The sequence below is a fragment of the Populus euphratica genome, unplaced genomic scaffold, assembly GCF_000495115.2.
Source record: "Populus euphratica unplaced genomic scaffold, PopEup_1.0 scaffold10.1, whole genome shotgun sequence".
NCBI lineage: Eukaryota > Viridiplantae > Streptophyta > Magnoliopsida > Malpighiales > Salicaceae > Populus > Populus euphratica.
In genome coordinates, this window is record NW_011499856.1 from 337,731 (window position 1) to 358,941 (window position 21,211).

The 21,211-nt window shown below is 33.4% G+C and overlaps 3 protein-coding genes across 3 annotated transcripts; 2 read left to right on the forward strand and 1 right to left on the reverse strand.

Annotated features, from left to right (window-relative positions):
- Positions 1 to 1,038: 1,038 nt before the first annotated feature.
- On the forward strand, positions 1,039 to 1,831 carry LOC105123219 (uncharacterized). Its single transcript, XM_011022730.1, has 2 exons — positions 1,039 to 1,409; positions 1,502 to 1,831. Exons 1-2 carry the CDS (start codon positions 1,218 to 1,220, stop codon positions 1,601 to 1,603), a joined length of 294 nt encoding a protein of 97 aa, XP_011021032.1. The 5' UTR covers positions 1,039 to 1,217; the 3' UTR covers positions 1,604 to 1,831.
- Positions 1,832 to 3,731: 1,900 nt separating this feature from the next.
- LOC105123220 (uncharacterized) lies at positions 3,732 to 7,015 on the forward strand. The gene is made up of 4 exons (XM_011022731.1): positions 3,732 to 4,063; positions 4,444 to 4,582; positions 5,334 to 5,467; positions 5,558 to 7,015. The coding sequence occupies exons 1-4, from the start codon at positions 3,933 to 3,935 to the stop codon at positions 6,732 to 6,734; spliced, it is 1,581 nt and encodes a 526-aa protein (XP_011021033.1). The 5' UTR covers positions 3,732 to 3,932; the 3' UTR covers positions 6,735 to 7,015.
- Positions 7,016 to 8,825: 1,810 nt separating this feature from the next.
- On the reverse strand, positions 8,826 to 11,566 carry LOC105123221 (CBL-interacting serine/threonine-protein kinase 10-like). The gene is made up of 2 exons (XM_011022732.1): positions 11,377 to 11,566; positions 8,826 to 10,803 (listed from the first exon to the last, which is right to left on the reverse strand). The coding sequence occupies exon 2, from the start codon at positions 10,410 to 10,412 to the stop codon at positions 9,060 to 9,062; it is 1,353 nt and encodes a 450-aa protein (XP_011021034.1). The 5' UTR covers positions 10,413 to 10,803; positions 11,377 to 11,566; the 3' UTR covers positions 8,826 to 9,059.
- Between the last annotated feature and the right edge of the window lie 9,645 nt (positions 11,567 to 21,211).

Here is a 21,211-nt window from a genome sequence, read left to right on the forward strand (position 1 = left end):
CGAGTATTGTTGGGATATATCCACTTTAAATTCTCGTGGGAAATGTCTCAATCTCTAGCATTAATAGCGAGGGAAAACCATCTAGGTGGTGGCCAAGTGGTAAGAGTTTGGGATCAAGGGGTTTGCTCCCTCTGTGGTCTCAGGTTCAAATCCTTGGTTACTCATATGATGACCACTGGAGACTTACATGGTCGTTAACTTCAGGACCCGTGAGATTAGTCGTGATGCGCATAAACTGGTCCGGACACCTTCTATAATAAAAAAAATAACAACGAGGGGTGGAAAAAATAGGATCCATGTTTGACTTCCTTGTTTTTTGCTCCATTAAAACTCGTTTCAAGAAATCCAAGCTCCATTAAAACTCGTTTGAAGAAATCCAAGTGTTGAATAGAACAACGTGCCTAAGCCACTCAAGGGATTGCCTCATCTCATCTAGTAACCTATTAACTTATATTAAAACTATCCCCTCGCAACCCACCACCGACTTTTTTGTCTTTTCCAATATTTCTGACAAAATCCCCTACTTTCTTGATCTGATATTTATTTAAAGTTTTCACTACTTATTTTCAATGGCTCTATGCACTTAAAGACACCCAATCAACTCTGCGTTTAACCCTCTAGGCATCCAACATGATGGTTATAAAACCTGTGCTGGCTAGCCGGTCGTCTTGGTGAAACTTGGCTCGACATGTTTTTTTAAGAAAATATTTGAAACGATATGGTTCACTGAGTTAACTCTTGAATTGTAAAAAAAAACAAACATATTTTTGCGTTGAAATGGACTCTGTTTCCATCTGCATCGAAAACCTACACCTTCACAGGAATTTTAATTATTACAACCTCATAAATTCCAGTTAAAAACATGAAAAATGAATCAACTTATCCACTTGAACTAAAATGATTAATTAATTATAACTTTGTAGGGAGATCACTATTGACTATTCAAAACTAATCCAATAGATCAAGGATTAGGTAAAATGCGACAATCACATGCAGCAGCCCCATCATTACTCATTAGACCCCACCTCTCCCTTAATTATTCTTCTATCCATCCCCTCTTTTCCTTTCTCTAAACCAAAATTTTGACAAAACTTAAATCACACCCCACCTTTCTTTTCTTCTTCTTCTTAATAACAATTATAGTACAAACAACCAAAGATTATTGCTTTTCTTGTTAATATCTTGACATTTCTCAAAATTTACAAATAATACCAACAATGTGCCCATTGAGGCTGATTCTGATATTCCTCTCCGCCACTCTTGCTGGTTTTTTCGTCATCAGAAACCTCAAATCCAGCCCTTTCTCCGCCACCACCGACAGCGGCGATGACGACTGTTCCACCACCCCCGACAGCGACTGCAACTCTCCTCAACCATCTGATTATTCTTCTTCATCTCGATTCTCAAAGGTCTGAAGTGGTCACACATGCTGTGTCTTTTTTTTTTTTTTGGTTTTTCTTGTTTTGGGTAAAGTTTTGATCTTTTCATTGAAAATATGCAGGTAAAGTCAGGGATAGAAATGGGGTTTTGGACATTGGTGGACATGGCAAGTGGAAAATACTTGTGGAGGCAATTGGGTTATTCTTCAAAACGTGAAAGCTGATTGCTTTTGGAGTTCTTGTGTGTTGTAGGTATTGGAATTTACAAATGGGCTGTATGGTTTTCCTTTTAGTAATATTGATTGTGAATTACTGTAATACAATTGAAAAAACAAAACCCATCTGGAAATCATTGTTGTTGTAATGTTGCTGTTGTTGTATTGGTGGTAGAATTGTAACTTGTTAGCATTTAGTAAGAATGAAAGATCAAAACTTTGTGGCTTTTGGATGTTGTGTTGCTCTTTACTCTTTTCATTTATGTTGTACTGGTGGTGAGATTCTGCTCTTTAATTTGTAGTAATGTTGCTGCTGTTTTATAGGTGATGAAATTGTAATTACTAGTACTAGCATTTAGTAAGAATGAAGGATCAAAACTTTGTGGCTTTTAGATGTTGTGTTGCACTTTAGTCTTTTCTTTTGTGCTGTGTTGGTGTTGAAATGCTGCTCTTCTGTAGTTTGTGTTGCTGTTAAAGGTGTTCCAATCTGTCGAGAACTTAAAAAGTGTGAAACCTTGTTTAGGAGTTGAGAATTTACCATGTTGGCTATAATTAGGAAGATGGTAATGTATGTATGGTAGGTGTTACAAGAATTGGTGAAATTGAGATGATTTTGTGGTGGATTGTGATGATAATGGTTTGTGTATTGGATGATAATCTGCAATATGCAATGAGCCAAGAGTTCACATTTTAAGATCTATACAGCTAGTGTGGAATGTCAACATCATGAGGCTCCTTTAGAAATAGAACTGAATACCCTTGAACTTTGTTTATTGAAGTGCGTGAAGCTTTCAAGCACTTGTTAATACAGATGTTCTAGCATGTGCGTTTGTGCCATATGCCATCTCCCATGTTAATTATGTGTGTTTTCTGCCAAATGCTAAATTTATAAAATTGTTGACAATACCAGAGATGCATTAATTCAGATGGGAAGTTACTATAATTCTCTGGAAATATGGATTGGCTTCAAGTAGCCTGTCAAGTGGTGATAGTGATGCCTGTATGTCTCTTTGTGCCTATAGAAACTCCCACATTGCTCTGTGTAATGTCAAGAACCCTGGGGCCATTGTTGTACAACCTTGTATAAACGAATACAATTAATGTATGCATTTATGTTCCATGATGATATTGGTCAAATCAGGTAAAGATTCAACCGATCCAGCTAGGTTTAGCATTGTGGTACGGTGCCGGTGCCGTTGCGGTTTCGGTTGAAGATGTTTTTAAGCGGATTAGAATTTACTTACAGATTTTTTTCACACAATACTGTAAAATAAAAGATGCATAGCTTACCATGATATCTATTTAAAAGCGTTTTAACGTGAAAGGTAACATTTGAAGCAATCAATTGAGAAATGAGGTAATATATAATTAATGTATGCATAAAAAAAATATCATTATCATTATTGTGGATTGAAAGTGAAGGCACTTGTGTTATGTCGGATACCGGATCTCTTTGTCATGCATAGAAAATTAAGCCCTGAGGATATGTCACAACCTTGTATGAACGAACATCTTCGTGCTGTTAGAATCACCATTCTCTCAGATACTAGTAAAAGTGACGCTTCTTTCGAGGCAAGATATCTGCACGCAGCTGAGTACGTGGTGGAAACCTCCACAAGTTTTGAATTCGCCGCTCCTGCAAGTCTCTCCTTTTCACTCTGCTGTTCTTTGTTTTTCTTTCTCATCTGAAACTCGGAAGATTTATGAATTCTTCTAAAAATTGGGATGTAGATGATATGATGTATTACAAAATGATTTCTTTCTTTCTTTAAATAAAAAAATAAAAAAATCAAAAGAACTTCCTTTCTTAAAATCTTAAAATTCTTCTTCTTCTTCTTCTTCTTTTTTTAAAAAATAAACTTGACAAAAGTTTAATTTATAATTCCAAGCCATCTATTCTAATATTCTCGGTGTGACATAATTTTTACAATAAAAATCAACATAAAATTACCCTATGAATTAATATTATAGTCTGATAAATCTCACATCATCGGGTAGCTGTGTTGATCTAGATTAAAGTAAAAATAATACCATATAAATTATCTTAAAAATCAACTTGTTTTGATTCGGTTTTTCTTGTGTTAACTATGGATCAATCTAAATTTTTGACTGAGTAATACTATATCATTCTTTTCGGTCCTGACCCAATCTAAATTCTAGGTTATCAAGATCACGGTTCAACCCCCAAGCCAAGTCCTGTTTTAAACCCGTGAATAGAAGCACTCAAAATTTGAAATATTTATAAAACCCACACACCAACGGTCGAATTGCATCTAACTCCACTCCCTCAGAGGAAGAAAGAGGAAGAACAACGTATCCTTATCTTCCATACCCGTAAATGACAAGAACGAGAAAAACCCCAAAAAATCCTCAAGAACTAGGAGAAGCAGAGAAGGGAAAGAATGGGTTTTTCGCTTGCTATCTCTTGACTTCTCTCTGCCCCCGATTCAAAGGCCACACCTACATCGGGTTTGATTCCTTCTCACTTTTTTCTGCTTTCTCAATCTTAAGATTGGTGTCTTCATTGGTTTTATGTATTTTTTGTTGATCAATCTATAAAGTATTAGTCTTTGATTGATTTATAAATATTTTGGAGTCTTCAATTAAAAGAAAAAAAATTCATCAATCTATTAAGGGTTTGATTGATTAGTGATGTTGTGATCATTTGTTTTGTGGGCCCATGTAATCTCTGTTTCTTACTTGAAACCCAATTTTAATGGACAAGTTTGTTCCTTTTTTTAGTATTTAATTTGTGTTAACAAAAAAGATTTGATCTTTGGCAAGCCAGGACAAGATGTTTTCTCTCTTTTTTCTTGTTTTGATGAGTAAAAGGGCTGGAATTTTTGCAGATTTACAGTGAATCCGCGGCGGAGAATTAGGCAACATAATGGCGAGCTTAGAAGTGGAGCATGCAGGACTAAGAAAAGAAGGCCATGGGAAATGGTTTTCTGCATTTATGGTTTCCCAACTAACGTTGCTGCTTTGCAGGTTATTTCTTTTTCTTCTTTTAACTGTTTATTCACTCTCTGCTTTGGTTTCATATAGTATGTTGAAGCAGTTTTATCCTTTACCTTTGTCGATGTTAGAGTCTAGGAAGAAGAGCTTACCTTCAGCCAACCGCAAGACAATGGCCTTGGCAGTTTATTTACAAATCTAAACTGAAATTGAGGTGGTAAAAAAATATTGTTTGGATCTGCTCCTTGCTATCATGCTTTGGATTTTGGAAGTTCGCATTTGCTTGCTCTTCTTTCGGAGTTTCTTTATGATATTAACTTCCTGTTTTTATTTTCACCTCCTTTTCCCAGCAAGGGACTATAACCAGTATTTAAGCACATGTCTTTAACATTTTGTGCAGTAGAATAGTTGGTTGCCGCCTGATGGGATGATGTGCTACTGATCATCTTATCCGAAGATAATAAAAAGAAGTGGTTTTTTTCTTCAATGAAGTTGTGCTTTGTAGGCCTGTGGAATGATAGCAAAGATTATTTTTTTGCATCAAAGAGATTAATTATTTTAATTATACATCTTCAAAACTGTCTTTAGGAATGGGACCGAAAAAAAAAAAAAAAACTCTTCGGAAATGTTGTATGATCTCGAGCAAAGTTTTTATTCTGCCAAAACTAGTCCTTCACTTTACCTGTAAAACCAGAGTTTTAAGATCCTGTCATTAGTTGCAATACATAAGAATTTCACTCATATCGTAGTTGCTAACATATGAAATGTGTATGCAAACCTGCAGTTTGAATGGGCGTGGCAGCACCCAACAGAATCAGTGGCAGTGAGGCAGGCAGTTGCTGGTTTTAAATCCTTCTCGGGAGTTGCCAACAAGATTAAACTTGCTTACACAATGCTTAACCTCCCGTCGTGGCAGAGGTATGACTTATTCTTGTGGAAGTAAATAGACATTACTTGATCTCAAGGTTTGATATATCAAATACTGAATGTGTCTCTGTACATGATTAGCTTGAACATCACCATAAACCATTTCTCAACGAACTACAAAGTACACTCTGTTGGTTGTCCAAGCTTGCCAACGAACATGAAGGTCCAAATTTGCCCCATGGATGAGCTGCCCTGCTATTGTGATTCGGGGGATATTTTATTTGAAGAGAGAGAAAATGAAGATGCCTGGGATGGTGAAGAGGAATATAAGAGAGCTAGTGATGGAAGTGGAGCTGTCGAGGCAAACTTGGTGGAACTTGAAGTTTCCTCCCTGGATGAGCTTCCATGCTATAATGGAAGGGAGGATAATATTTTTGAAGGTGGATATGGTGAAACGGCATCCAGGGAAGCTTGTAACAGAAGTGAGCCCGTACACGAAAAATATAATGAATCTGTTAACACACGAGGAACTGTTAAAGAAGCACATGCAGATATTATAGTCCATATTACTGCAGATTTTGCACGTAGCATTGACAAGACTTCCAATGAGCATTTCAGATGCTTTGAAGAATATGACCAGCAAGACCGAAGGGAACCACCCTTTCCAGAACTGGATCATGCAAATCCATTTCCTTTCATGAATTTACAAGCAAGAAAAGCTTCTTCAATTGCTCCTAGCTTTTCAAAGAGCGAGACTGGAGATAGGGGCGTATTGACATTGATTGATGAGGAGGTTTCTGAATTGGATTGGCAGAGGGCTAAGAAATTAGTTATTGACAAAGATGATGAAGCTAGCAACACCTGTGAAAATGTGAACGTGGATAATCATTCGTCTGTAGATGCACATTGTATTAACAAGGCTTCTCGTGAACAATTTGGACTGTCTGAACCATATGTCATGCAAGACCAAAGAGCGCCACCCTCTCCAGTACTAGATTATGCAGAACCATTTGGTTTCATGAATCAGCCATCAAGTAAAGCATCATCTTCTATTGTCACAAACTTTTCTGCGAGGGAGAATGGGGGTGTATTGACATTAATCGGCGAGGATGCTTCTGAATTTGATTGGCCAAGATGGAAGAAGCTTTCTTGCAAAGTAATCAATGATAAAGATCAAGTCCTGATTCCAAGGTCATTCATTCCTCGGGAAATTGAGGTTATAGATTTGCTGTCCCCATCTCCAGAATGCAGAATTAGGTCAGCCAACAAGAAGAGAAGAGTTTCTCCTGTGTATCCGGTAATTATTGACTTGACTTAGCCCAAGCTTGTCCAATTTCCTAGTGTCGGACATAATAGCAAAAAGTAATTGGATAAGTACACAGTTTCAATCCGAAGAATCTGCTTTGGCTACATTGTAATCTTATTCCAACATGTTACTATTCTTACCGCTTGGATCATGGACTGATGATATAAACTTCATATCAAATATTTTCATGCTTGCTTTTTGCATAATGGAATTTATTCAGGCCGTGCAATCTGTTTAAAGCGGCAGCCCTTTCAACTGATCAAACTGCTCTTGGATTCAAATTATATTTATCATGTTATTTGTTTATTTATTTTTTTCGTAGAGTTTTATTCATTATTCAAAAATAGTGAAACATCTGTCTGCCAAGGTTGAGTAGAGCTGCTACTTATGTCAAGTATTCTAATAAGAATGACACTAAAATTAAACTTGATCTTCCACTTCCTAAACCTGGAAATGACTGTGGAACCTGCACCATTTCAGAAAGTGGGGAAAACTGTGGAATTTGCTAGAGCACCTGCTCCATTATACCTTCATTTGAGGTTGATGTCTTCGACATGACAGTGAATTTTGTTATTTTTGTGTTTGTTTTTCATCTCAACTCACTTTTCAAAGTATTTTCACGCAAAAATATATTAAATTAATATTTTTTAAAAGTTTTTTTTTATAATTTTAATTTACTAACATGTTTTTTTTTTATAATTTTAATTTACTAACATAAAAAATTTAATATATATATATATATATATATTATTTTAATATATTTTTAATAAAAATATTTTAATATAGCATTATAGAGCATGGGGAATACTTTTTTGCTGACAATGATGGCTTATTTTACTTCAAGACTAGAGCCCGGAGCATCATGGTTTTATGTATTCAATAGTAAATACCGTAAATCTTTAGCATTCATAATTAACATGCGTTTGTGGTGATCGTTTTCATTCTTAATGAAATTAATACCGTTGCTTGATTTGTACGTTCTAGACATCACAGGCGACAAGAAGTGATACATTTGGTAAATACACAGACATATCTAAAGCAATATCATGCCAAGCCATTTTCAGACAGACTTTCCAAGGAAATACTTGCCAAGCAATCTGTCCCAGTAGGCCCCTGCAAGAGAACAATTTCAATCAGGGATTTTGTGGTGGATTTACTATTAATCACATTGAACTGGGGGCCTAAGTTACCAATCAAATGATTAACGCACCACTTTCTTGCTTAATCTAGACAATAAGAATCAATTGAGGTCATGAGGGTCCTGGTAATCAAACACCATCATCTTGTCTTTGCCAAAATAGGATCTCTACCAAGCCTGTAGGTATGAGTACGTGTGAACCCAAGACGCACAATCACCTGTACCAGACCACATAAAACAAAGTATGTGATGCTGAATCATGTTGGGACAGCTTACACGCACATGTGCGGGCTAAATTAGGTTAGGGCTAACCACAAGTGTCCTATTTGGGCATGTAAAAAGGATCATTTTTCATATATAGGACACAGAATTTTTTCTGGAAAGGAGTGCTCCACTGCAAGATGCTCTCCATGCGTACAAGATAGCAAGTCATGAGAAACTTCACTACACACTTGCGCATGTGGATATTTCTGGTTGAAAAGCACAAATCAACTGTTTCGTGCCAACTACCGAAGAAAGTTCATGGACTTTAAGTGCAAAACCTTTGCTGCATGTAGGCTGTATCACTTGACAATAACATAGCGCCAAATATACATACTTGACTAGACCGTAGCGCATTAGGAAAGATTTATTTTTTTCAATCAAGAACGGATCTTTTGACATTTTAAAGGATTTCAAAATCGACTAATGTTGTGCGTGCTTGCGCAGTCATTTGATCGGATACAAAAGCATTACTACACCTCTTCTTGCAATCTAAATAATGATAAATCTCAAACAAGAAGAAGCATTCCTTGCTCTTAACGATATATATTAGCAGGCTAGCAGCTGCTACAAGGTGATCCTGGAAACTATACATGTGGATCTAGGTCATAATATTAACTTTCAGTGCAAGCAAAACAGAAACTGCATGCGTGGATAGAGAATACCTGGAAAATGTTATTGAAAAATCATAGGAAGACATGACATGCAATTCAAGAACTTGCGAGTTACGAGCATTAAAAGTAATCATTAGCGATATAGCAAATACGAGCAAGTTTAAAGTTTATTGAGGGAGGCCTTAGGGAGGCCGGAGGCATCTCTAATACTTACAAGCATGGAAGTACAAAAATAGGAAGTTCAAGAAGTTGTACAAACATATGATATAGCGGAAAAATTAGCATTGAGAGAATATCTCGAGCAAACTGATGCTGCTAGTTCGGTCAATTTGATTGCTGCTGCTGCTGCTGTTGCAGTTCTTGCTCACCCTGCCAGACACAAACAATATCGTTGAGAGCAGGCCTTATAGCTTCTTCCAATATCTTCTGATATTCTAGCGTATCACCATTAGATGTCTTCACTTCCACAAAATGGATATTTGGAGTCACTTCAAAAATCTCAGCATCAACAGACAATGGCCCCTTTCTACCTTCTTTCATTCCTTCCAATTTCAGCAAACCTGCATCTTTCTTAATCACCTTCAGCTTTTGACGCTTAGCAATATCTTCCAGTTTAGAGATGATGACTGAAGCCGGTTGTATAGAAGTAAATCTTGCTGCTCTCTTCTGATAATTTTCCTCGAATAATCCAGATAGATCAAACCCAGCAGAAAGGGAAATGATATCAAAAGCATTTAAGCTGGGAGTTTTGGCTGACTCTTGCTTTGCCTCAGAAGCCACACTGCTATTCTCAGAAGAACCAGAACCATTCCAATCCAAAGCAGCTACCTCCTTGCTTTTTGTTCCAGTTTTAATTTGTTTAGAGTTCAACCCTTTTCTAAACCAAGAACTTTCCTTAATCTCAGCCATGGAGATCCTTGTATTGGGGTTTGGATCCAGGATCTTGCGCAACAACCGACGAGCATCAGTTGGAAACCAATTAGGGCATTTGAACTCTGCTCTGCCAATTTTCCTGTACATCTCGATCAAATTTGAATCATGAAATGGGAGATAACCAGACAATAACACAAATAAAACCACGCCACAGGACCAAATATCAGCTTTAGTGCCATCATAACCTTTCCTGTTGATCACTTCAGGAGCAACATATGCAGGTGTCCCGCAAGTCGTGTGTAGTAGTCCATCTTGTTGCTTGGATTCAGTGAGGGCACTCAATCCAAAATCAGATATCTTCAGATTCTCATTCTCATCCAACAACAGATTCTCTGGCTTTATATCACGATGATAAACACCCCTGCTATGGCAGAAATCAACTGCATTGATCAGCTGTTGAAAATATTTATGGGCAACATCCTCCTTTAACCTTCCTTTAGCAACCTTGTCAAAGAGTTCACCACCTTTAGCATATTCCATTACAAAGTAAATCTTACTTTTGGTAGCCAAGACCTCATAAAGTTGCACCATATTAGGGTGTCTGACAAGTCTCATTACAGATATTTCTCTCTTGATCTGATTAACAAGCCCAACCTTCAAGACCTTCTCTTTGTCAATTACTTTAATGGCTACACTCAGGTTCGTTCTGATGCTCCTCGCAAAATAAACCTTGGCAAAGGTGCCTTGGCCAAGCAATCTCCCCACTTCATAGTTCTTTGTCAACACACTTGGTTTATTTTCCATCCCAAGCTAAAACTGCTAATTCTCTATGATATACAACACTCCTCCTATATGTTTTATCAACCTAGAAAGTAGGATCTATAGATAAAGCATAAATGGCTCAACCGTCTTCACATAGATCATACCAGCTTGAAGGTCCATGATGCTTTTGAGCATAAAAGCAAGAGGAAGAATAATTTACAAATCCAATCTCATCAAGAGCAACGAAGGGTGGATCCAACAAAGCCGGAACCTGACGGGCTTCAGAGACGGGCTGCCAAACACTAAGGAACATCATGCAGCATTCCCTGGGTTTTTCGGTCAAAGATCACCTTAAGAGTGCAGAGACACGGTGTAGAGGATACAACTTCAGCAGGACACTTGTAAACTAACACAAACAGAGAGGATTTATAACCTGAGGAAAAAAAAAAAAAAAAAGAGCAAACAGAAAATAAGCCAAAAAAAAAGAAGAAGATTAAATCTACATGCTAAGAAATTTAACAAATTGTAGCTGAGGAATTTGCAAGGAAAATTTCACATTTGTTATATACTCGAGCCCCACAGCCCAAAACCCTTGTTTTTTCCATACCATGAATAAAGAAAAGAAAGCTCATGGTCTGAAAATTAATCTCAAACAAATCACAGTCTGCTTCTTTTGGAACTAAAAAGCTAAAACAGGCTAATAAACACTTGTAGAGTCATCAAAAACTGCATAGCCAGATGCTTTGAAATGCTCATTAAACAGCATAACAACAACAATAATTTTCAGATTTAATCATGATCAATCTCAAAGATTAAGCCTTTCAAAAAACTGAAACTTGCCCACAAAACTTCTAATTAAAAAGATGAAAACTTTCACACACCATCTAAACCAACACAGCTACAAATTTCTACAAAAACCAGCACCGGAATTTAACCAACAAAAAAAAAGAACCCACAAAATATAGATAAAAAGATGGCAAACTCAGCAGAGACTCATTCAGCTCACCTTGAGTTGTTAGAATCCAAAGCGGAGAAGGACGACTACAAATGGATAGCTAGCCTGGTCTCTCTGTCTTTCTTTTCTTTTTTCGGCTGGTAACAATGTAAGTTTTGTAAGAAATCTTAAAGCCACTTTATAAGGCAACGGCAACGGCTATGGCAATGGCAATGGCAATGGTGGCATGTCTGCTTACCAGATAGATACTTGAATATGCCATGAGGTACGTGTACTGGTTTATTAATGGTACTCTTTGGTCCCTTTCTTTCAATTTTATCTTACTTTAGTCCCATATATCCATATCAAGTTTGAGTCTGGTTCAGATTCATCTTATTTTATATAATGAATTATTTTTATTTTTTAATAATATTTTTAGAACATACAAGTATATTAAAATGACTATTTATAAAAAAAAATACAATAATCACATACACTCAGTATATGGATATATATTATCAGAGTTTCCAATCGTATTAATTATAATTAATAAAAATAATATTGTATTGAATATAATAAAAAAATAAGGAATAACATTAAGATAAGAAAAACCATTGAAATATTTTTTTTTATGAATAGTTTTGTTGACATAAATGATATGCAATGAATTATTCATAAGTGGACATATGCAATAAGTAATTCAAAAGTTAAATAAAACCATAATAACTGTTATTGTGTCTCTTCATGAATTTTTCTTTCATCTTTAAATTTATCAATACTCTTTTTTTTAATATATAAATAATGGAATAGTCTAACAATATCCCTAATAATGTTTGATGAAGATTTACCCTATGCTAGTATAAAATAGGTAGGATAGGAGGATGATACTAATACAAAAAGACAGCAAAGGCACCTAAGTGATCAAGACTTAAGATTAGAGGGACTAAATGCATCATTTACAGGGTCCCAGCAGCATGGATGAAGATCTATGTGGACAAAAGACCATCGTGAGAGTAATGAGTGTTTTTTTTTTTTTTTTAATTAAGGATGTCAAAACTAGCTTACATACATTTTAATTAATTAATTAAGGATGTTAAAACTAGCTTACATACATTTTAATTAATTTTTTTTAATTTTTAAATTAATAATTATATTATTCTTTAATTATTTTAAAATTTAGACACTCAAACAAGTAATATTAAAAAATAAATTTAGAATTTCACTAATTAAATTATACCTTTCTTTTCTTTGGGGCTTTCTTTCTTGATGAGACATGTGATTTTCTGATAATGCCAAGTGTCGAGAATTATCGGATGTCTGGGAAGCAGTGGAGATGTTCTCTGGGGTACTGATATCTTATTATTTGACTAGTTGTTGAAACAAATGTTAGGTTAGAAATTGAACGAAGCAAAAGGACGTCAAGAGAATAAAATCCCACAATCTCGGTATATAAAATTAATAAAAAAGAAAACTGACCACAAGAAAAGATTATAAGATAATTTATGGCGCAAAAAGTCAAGTTAAAGATCCCCATAAAAGAAGAAAATAAAAAAGGGCAGATTTTTCCATAAAAGCAACTCCAAGTAAAAATATAGTTGGACCCCGAAACATTTGAATTTGAACACACAAGAGCATGAATCTTCTGACACACACCACAAGTTGCTCGAAATATCGAGACATTTGTTTTTTTTATCCTGTCTTGTCTAAAGGTTTTAGTTGATAAGATTAGAATTCAGATAGGCATGGGTTAAGTTGAGTCTGATATTTCTTGATAAGAGCAGAAAGGGTTAAGATCAATTAATTACACAAGAAGAGGTTCTTCATATAGTAAAATTCTTGATTTGGGATTTAGCTAGGAGGAATGTTGCTTCGACAAGCTCATAATGATGACCTGAGCTTCTATGTTACTGTGGATTCCCATGATTTGAAATTTTGAAAACAAATTGCTAGATAAATTACTTTTATTGAGTGTTAATTTGATCGAATGGTGTCTCTATTTACTTGAATGAATGATTACATGCGTTAAATTAAATATAAAACTTACTTATCCTTGAAGATTAATTAATTTTCATTGTAACCCAAGGCACGAAGCATAGTAGATTATGATAATCCTTTGTTTATTTTTTCATCCCTAAAGTTTTTTTCTTTGTGATTTGATCCCTAAGTGATCAAATTAATGGCTTATTGCTTCTATTTTTTTTTAGGATAAGATTCAAAGATATGGGACCAAGATAAAAATGGTGGAGAAAAATAATGGTGATTTTAAAGCAAGCATGTAAAGTTTATTTTGATCTTTCTACTTTTTAAATGGTTCATTGTCAATCTCTTTGATTTTTATAAATTAAAATTTAGTTCAAAAGTTTATTTTTTTTATTTTTAAGTTACTAGTTTCAGATAGAGGAGTGAAAATCACCAAATTTTGATGATAGAAAAAAAAAATCATTGATTAACACCAATTTCAGCCATGAAAAAAAAATCATTATTAATGTCAATGGAATTAATTCAACTAGAGAAGTTTTGGTTAAGCGTATTTTTTGTTTTATCTTATATGAGATAGTAGATATAAGCTTAAAAAGTTTTTTTGAATTTAATTTGTTTTTTAAATTTTGCTTGATTGTTGGGTTATTTGAACCCATTTAGTTTATATAGGTTTTTAGGATATATTGAAGTGTTTTTGAATTAAAATAATATTAAAAATGATTTTTTAGGTGTAAAATACCCCATATGCTAAAAAACATTTTTAGTAGAAAACATGCTAGCAATGCATATATGTTCTTTTTCTATAAATGTTAAAAATAAAAATAAAAAACTGATTTGACCAACAGTATAACGCAAGCTAAAGATCTACTAAATATCATATATAAATCATTTAAAAAACATTAGATGTAAAAAATAAAAATAAAAACTATTTAAAACTCAATGATCATATAAAAATAATTATTGAGTCTAAAAAATTATTAAATTTGATTTTTGAATCATAAGAAAAAAATAGGAAACTTAAGATAAACAAGCCATATCTAATCTATAAAGTGAAAACTCTAAATAATAAATAGAGATACAAAATTATGGTTTGATGAATAATTAAAAGCAAATAAATCCGATCAAAATATTATCACCACAAAATTCATAAATTAAAATTTAGTTTTTATTTTTATTTTTAAATTACTAGTTTCATATAGGTGAGAGAAAATCACCATGTTTTGATGATAAAAAGAAAAAAATCATTGGACAATGCCAATTTTAGCCATATAAAAAAAAAATCATTCTTGTTGTCAATAGATTTTATTTGATTAGAGAAGTTTCATTTAAATGTATTTTTTGTTTTATCTTGTATGAGAAATAACGCCAATTTCAGCCATGTAAAAAAAAATCATTCTTGTTGTTAATAGATTTCATTTGATTAGAAAAGTTCCATTTAAGTGTATTTTTTGTTTTATCTTGTATGAGAAAGTAAATATGAGCTTAAAAAGTTTTTTTAATTCGGGTTGTTTAAAAAGTTTTTTTTATATTCGGGTTGTTTTTTGAATTTTTGCTCGATCTTTGGGTTATTTGAACCTATTTAATTTATATAAGTCTTTAGAATATATTTAAGTGTTTTTGAATTAAAATAATGTTGACAATGATTTTTTTGAGTATAAAATACCCCATATGTCTCGAAGTTTTTTTCATAAAAAACATGTTAGCAATGCATGCAGGCTTTTTTTTTGTATAAATGTTAAAAAAATTTGATTTAATCAACGAGCTAATAATGTACTAAATACAATATATAAATCATTTTAAAAAATTATGTGTAAAAACTAAAAATAAAAACTATTTAAAACTCAATGATTATATAAAAATAATTATTGAGTCTAAAAAATTATTAAATGTGATTTTTGAATCTTAAAAAAAAATAGAAAGCTTAAGATAAACAAGTCATATATAATCTAGAAAGTAAAAACACTAAATAATAAATAGAGATACAAAATTATGATTTGGTGAATAATTAAAAGCAAAAATAAATCAATCAGAATATGCATCCTTTATCACCACATAATCTTTAAGGCCTTAATTCTAACATTTAGTGCCTATTTCGCACTGCAGATGCGGTAATAGGAGGAAGCAAACACTAAATTAAAGTGTTTGGTTACTACTAGTTATATTTTTTTTCACATGGATCCCAGTCAAAAACTGAGATCGAATTTTAATTTATGAAAAGCAATTTTATAAGCTTCTCCTGTTTTATTTGTTTTTTTGTGTTGAGAATAATTCCACAATTCACTTGAACAATAGAGATTGTCTTTATTTTTCAAACTGGATCAAGTTCGGTTCAAAGTTAAATACATTGAACTAGGTTTGACCTAGTAAAATAAAATAAAAAATAAAATTATTTTTTTATTTTTAATTGTATTTTATTGAAAAAAACTAGTGTTTCACATTATTCAATGACACTACATAAATTAGAAGGAGATCGCTTAATGACGTAAAATTTGTAGAATTTGATCACAATCCTAATTTTATTCCTAATAATATTTTATCTGATATTACTGCGCGCTTACAAAACCAAAAAAATTATAGGCCTTATCGGATGTATTTTATACGTGATGGAATGATAGATGGTTTAATAAAAAAATAAAAAATATTTTATATTAAGTATTATTCATTTTATGATGTAATAACAATAATTAAATCTATAATATTTAAATTAAAAACTATTAATATTAATATATTTTTTAAAAAATTATTTTATAACCTTAATTTAAAAAATATTTTTAACTAAACACTTTAAATTACTTTAATTTCAACTTCAATTTCAATAACAATTTTAAGCAAATATATATATAAATATCAAACCAATTTCAACTAAAAATATTTTTTATAAAATATTTTTTTAAATTACAACTATAGTAATTATCACAATATTAAACATACTCTAAAAAAAATTATGTGTAATGTACTTTAACACTACGGTTGAATTGTTGGAACAATGGTAGCTAGCTTGAAGTCTTTTTGGGATCCCATCATCTTTAAAAGAAGATTATGTTGATTTTGTGTTTAAATTTTTTTTTTTTTAAATTAATATTTTTATAATTTTAAATTATTTTAATATATTAATATAAAAAATAATTTTTTTAAAACAAAAAATATTATCTTAAATATATTTTAACTAAAAAACTATTAATATCTATTAAAATATAATATAAATTATATTTTAAAACTTTATCTAATAATTTAAATTTTTAAGTTAAATTGATTCTTTAATATTGTGTCAGGTTATGATAATTGAGTAACTACGAGTTTGAATTTTATTATTTTTATTTATTTGATGAAAATTAAATATAATATAATATGAATTTCTGTAAATTTTAAATTTAAAAAGTTTTTATTTAAAAAATAAATTAAAAAATAATATAAATTATATTTAAGAATTTTATTTTATAATTTAAAATTTAATATTAAATTATTTTTCTGAAAATAATAAATAACACACTCTCAATCATTAACATCAAAATCCTATAAGATTGAGTGAATTGTGCTTTGACGTGGGACAACACTGATCCTATACTTCATGACATGACATTTTCTTGCTTGTATAAATCAAATCACATCGGTCAACCGAATAAGTTTTTGTTGCATTCTAATTTATGAAAATAATAATATAAATGTGTTTGAAAGGATAGTTATGGTGAGTTATTAAAGTGTTTTTTATTTTAAAAAAATATATTAATAATATTTTTTTATTTTTTAAAAATTATTTTAAAAATTAGTATATCAAAATAATATGAAAATATTAAAAACATAATAATTTAAAGTAAAAAAAATTAATTTTTTTTAAAAATATTTTTCAAATACAATGCTAAAGGTATCTAAATACTGCATGCCTATTGCTCTGCTAAAAAACAGAAATGGAAATAACATTAAATTCATATCCTAATGTACTACACAATCTTTTATATATAAAGAAATAGGATCCACAAAAAATAATTCGGTTCAACGATATGTTTTGAACTAATCATATCACTAGAAAAATAAAGATAAAAATCTAAAAAACATGCAAGATAAATAAGAAAAAAAAATAAAGAATAACAATTTTTGGACATAATTTGAGGATCTTTCTTACCTCAACTGGTTACATTCTATAAATATTTAAACACGATCCAAAAGTGTTTGCTAGACATTGCACACAGTCAAATGCAATAAATCCATATTCAACTTTTTATATCCTCCAACATCAATACTGTCTAGAGTTATCCATGATAGTTTTAACTGTCCTTAACAATGGTTCTTAAATGTTAGGATGTTTGGATTAAGATTTCATGATTTGAATAATGGTTAATTTAATTGTTTATCTTTCGGCTTCTTCATGTGTTCTGAGAGGCAAGAAGACTGATAAGCATCCTGTCCTCCTCCTATATAGCTTGATTCGGTGTTCTAGGAATTTATGTTTAAGGAGGACTGAAAGCACACAGAATTGAGTGTGTGCAGAAACAGGACAAGTGCAGATGCTTTGCTCCATGATACAGTGAAGAACAAAAAATAAATGCAGTGAAAAGCTAACGTGTGGGAGAATTGTTGCTGTTGCTTCTGGACTTCTGGGCACCCTCTGCCTGCAAAGGTGACTTTGCTGAAGAAGAACCTTTGAACTTGCAGCTCTTCTGATTGCCATTCTGTTAAGGAGACTATATCTAACTAGCTTCAAGGAATCAGAAAAAAAAATCCACCACTTCAGGCGTGACCATTCTTTTTTATAGATTTCTAGTGTTATTGCTTGTATTCATGCTTGTTTCTTGGAACCTCTGCGCTATCATCTCTCGCTCTTTCTCTTTCATTATTGAAAGGGACTCAGGACCCAGGTCAACGATCTATTAATATTTTATCCTCCATACGTACGCCCTTTGCCTCATTCAGCAAAGCATGTATCTCTCAATGAAGGCTATCATCTATATTTTGTTATCACAAGCATAAGATGCTTCTATCTGTGATTCTGTTTGGTAATATTAGAGGCACCATGAGTTTGAGATGAAAGTAAAAGGGAAATTAGAGGTTTCAGGTTTCGACTATACCAGACCAAGCCTAAGCCATGCTCCTACTCATCTATTTCACGTACAGAGTTCTATGTCTAGTGCATAACATGTTAACATGTAATTAACCGAATTAGCTGAATTAAAGAGTAGTTTTCTATATGCAGAAGACATACTCTATAAAAGTCCTGAAAGGATATACATTGTTGTATTCCTTTTAAGATAAGGAAAGATGTAACCGATATATATATTTGCTTATATAAGACATCCCTCCACAGGAAAAGAATGATATACAAAATATACATCCAACCCTAAGCTTTAAAAGTTAACATGGTATTAGAGCAAGGTTGAAAGCTAAAATCTCCCTTTAACTTTTCAGCCGCCACATTAATCTTCACCTGAAATTGGTCTTGAAACAAGGGACCAACCATGGATGACACGAATACTTCTATTATCCCTATAAACTAGACATTAATCTCTGCTGAAACACCTAACCTAAACACTTTACCCTTTGGATTTAAATTGAATGAGACAAACTTTAAAATCTGGTCACGTATGCTTGAACTGCACGCTGCTGGATTGAACAAACTTGGCTATTTAATTGGGCAGAATGCTAGAGTGGAAGAAGGAAATTCTGGTTACTCAAAGTGGTGCACTGAAGATGCAGTGGTATGAGGATGGTTGTTGAAAACCATGAAGCCTCATCTTATTGGTTTATTTGTAGACCTATCATTAGCCAAGGAAATCTGGGATAGTGTCACTCAAACCTTTTATGATGGGGCTGACGAGTCACAATTCTATGAGCTACGTTGTAAAGCCATGAGGACAAAACAGAATGGGCGTCCAGTTAACTTGTATTACGCAGAGCTGAATAGTGTATGGCAGGAAATTGATAAGCGACGACCGATTAAAATGATATGTGCTGTAGATCTTAGAACCAGACAAGAGAAATTCAAAAGGACCGTATTTATGACTGTTTTGCAGGTTTGGATGAAGTATTTGATTTAATACGCAGTGATCTCCTTCGTAAGAAATCTGTTCCAAGTATTGAAGAGTGCTTCAATACAATTCGACAGGAAGCTCAGCGACAAGTCACCATGCTGGGAGCAAAGAACACTAGTGAAGGATCATCAATTGCAATGATTTCCAAATCCACCACCTCTTCTAACTTGCACACTCTTCGAGCTATCGAGGAAGCAAAAAAAGATAAGTTGCGCTGTAGCCATTGTAATGGAAGTCGTCATACCAGAGACACTTGTTTTGAGATTCATGGCTATCCTGACTAGTTTCTAGAAAAACAGAAGCAAAGTAAAGTAAGAAGCAATAAACGACCAGTCCAAGCAAAATTAACCACTGCAACAGAAATTCCTTCTAGTTTTGCCGCCATGGCAATAAGCCAAAAAGACCACACTAAACTGGGTGAATTACTCTCCTTAGTGAAAATTGACCAGGCTTTAGCCACAGGTAAAATTGGAGTGGTTTTGTCGACATCCACGGTTCATGATACAAGTTGGATCATTGACTCGGGTGCCATAGACCATATGACTTATAACAAATCATTATTCCAATACATGACTCCCCCGTCTAAAGAAAAAGTCATGACAGCCAATGGGGAGTCTACCCCAATCATTGGAGCAGGATCAATTGTTCTCACTCCTAATCTTTCACTACATAATTGTTTACTTGTCCCTGCACTTTCAAATCATTTATTGTTTGTTAGTTAAATTACAGAAGAATTGGATTATGTGGTATTAATGTTTCCCACGTTTTGCTTACTTCAGGATATCAGGACTCAAGCGATCATTAGACGTGGTACTAAGAGGAAGGGGTTATACTATGTAGATGACGTTGCTTCAGGTCATGTCCATCAAGTTCAGAGTCACAATGGTAATAATCACAAGAATATTTGGTTATGGCATCATCGATTAGGTCATGCATCCTTTGGGTACTTAGAAAAATTATTTCCTTCCCTCTTTGATGACATTCCGGATCCAAGTTCTTCTCTTAAGTGTAATGTTTGCATCTTGGCCAAGAGCCATCGAACCTCATACCCTGTAAACATGAATAAAAGAACAAAGCCTTTTGAATTGATCCACTCTGATGTTTGGGGACCTGCTCTAGTTACTTCCCAATCTGGAATTCGATGGTTTATTACATTTGTCGATGATTGCACCAGAATGACTTGGTTATATACTATGCAACACAAGAGTGATGTGTGTAATATATTCCCAATTTTTTATCGTATGGTGTGCACTCAGTTCTCCCTGCCGATAAAGATTATTCGATCAGACAATGGTGAAGAATATCTTAACTCTAAACTCTTGAGTTTCTTTCAAAACAATGGTATTCTCCATGAGACTACTTGCCCGCGTACTCCACAACAAAATGGTGTGGCAGAACGCAAAAACAAGCATATTCTTGAAACTACTAGAGCTTTTCTCATTGGTGCCCATGTCCCTCAAACTTATTGGATTGATGCAGTAACCTATGCTGTGTATATCATCAATCGGATGCCATCCCAAGTCCTCTCCTTCAGCACTCCCCTGCAGACTCTCACTCAACATATTTAAATTCCATCCCTCCTACACTTAGAACCTCGTGTGTTTGGATGTGTAGCTTATGTCCACCTGCAGAAAACTCAGCGCACAAAACTGGAACCATGCGTAGTACGATGTGTCTTTCTTGGTTTCAATCCTCACCAAAAGGGATACCGGTGCTACCATCCTTCTTCTCGCCAGATGCATGTCAGTATGGATTTTACCTTCTCTGAAACATAATATTTTTTCCACATGAATCCATCCAGCTCTAGTCCTCAAGGGAAACTGGAATATGATACCTACAACTGAATTGATCTTCAGTCTGATTCAGGTGAAGGAAACACGGATTCAAGGGAAGGAAATACAAAG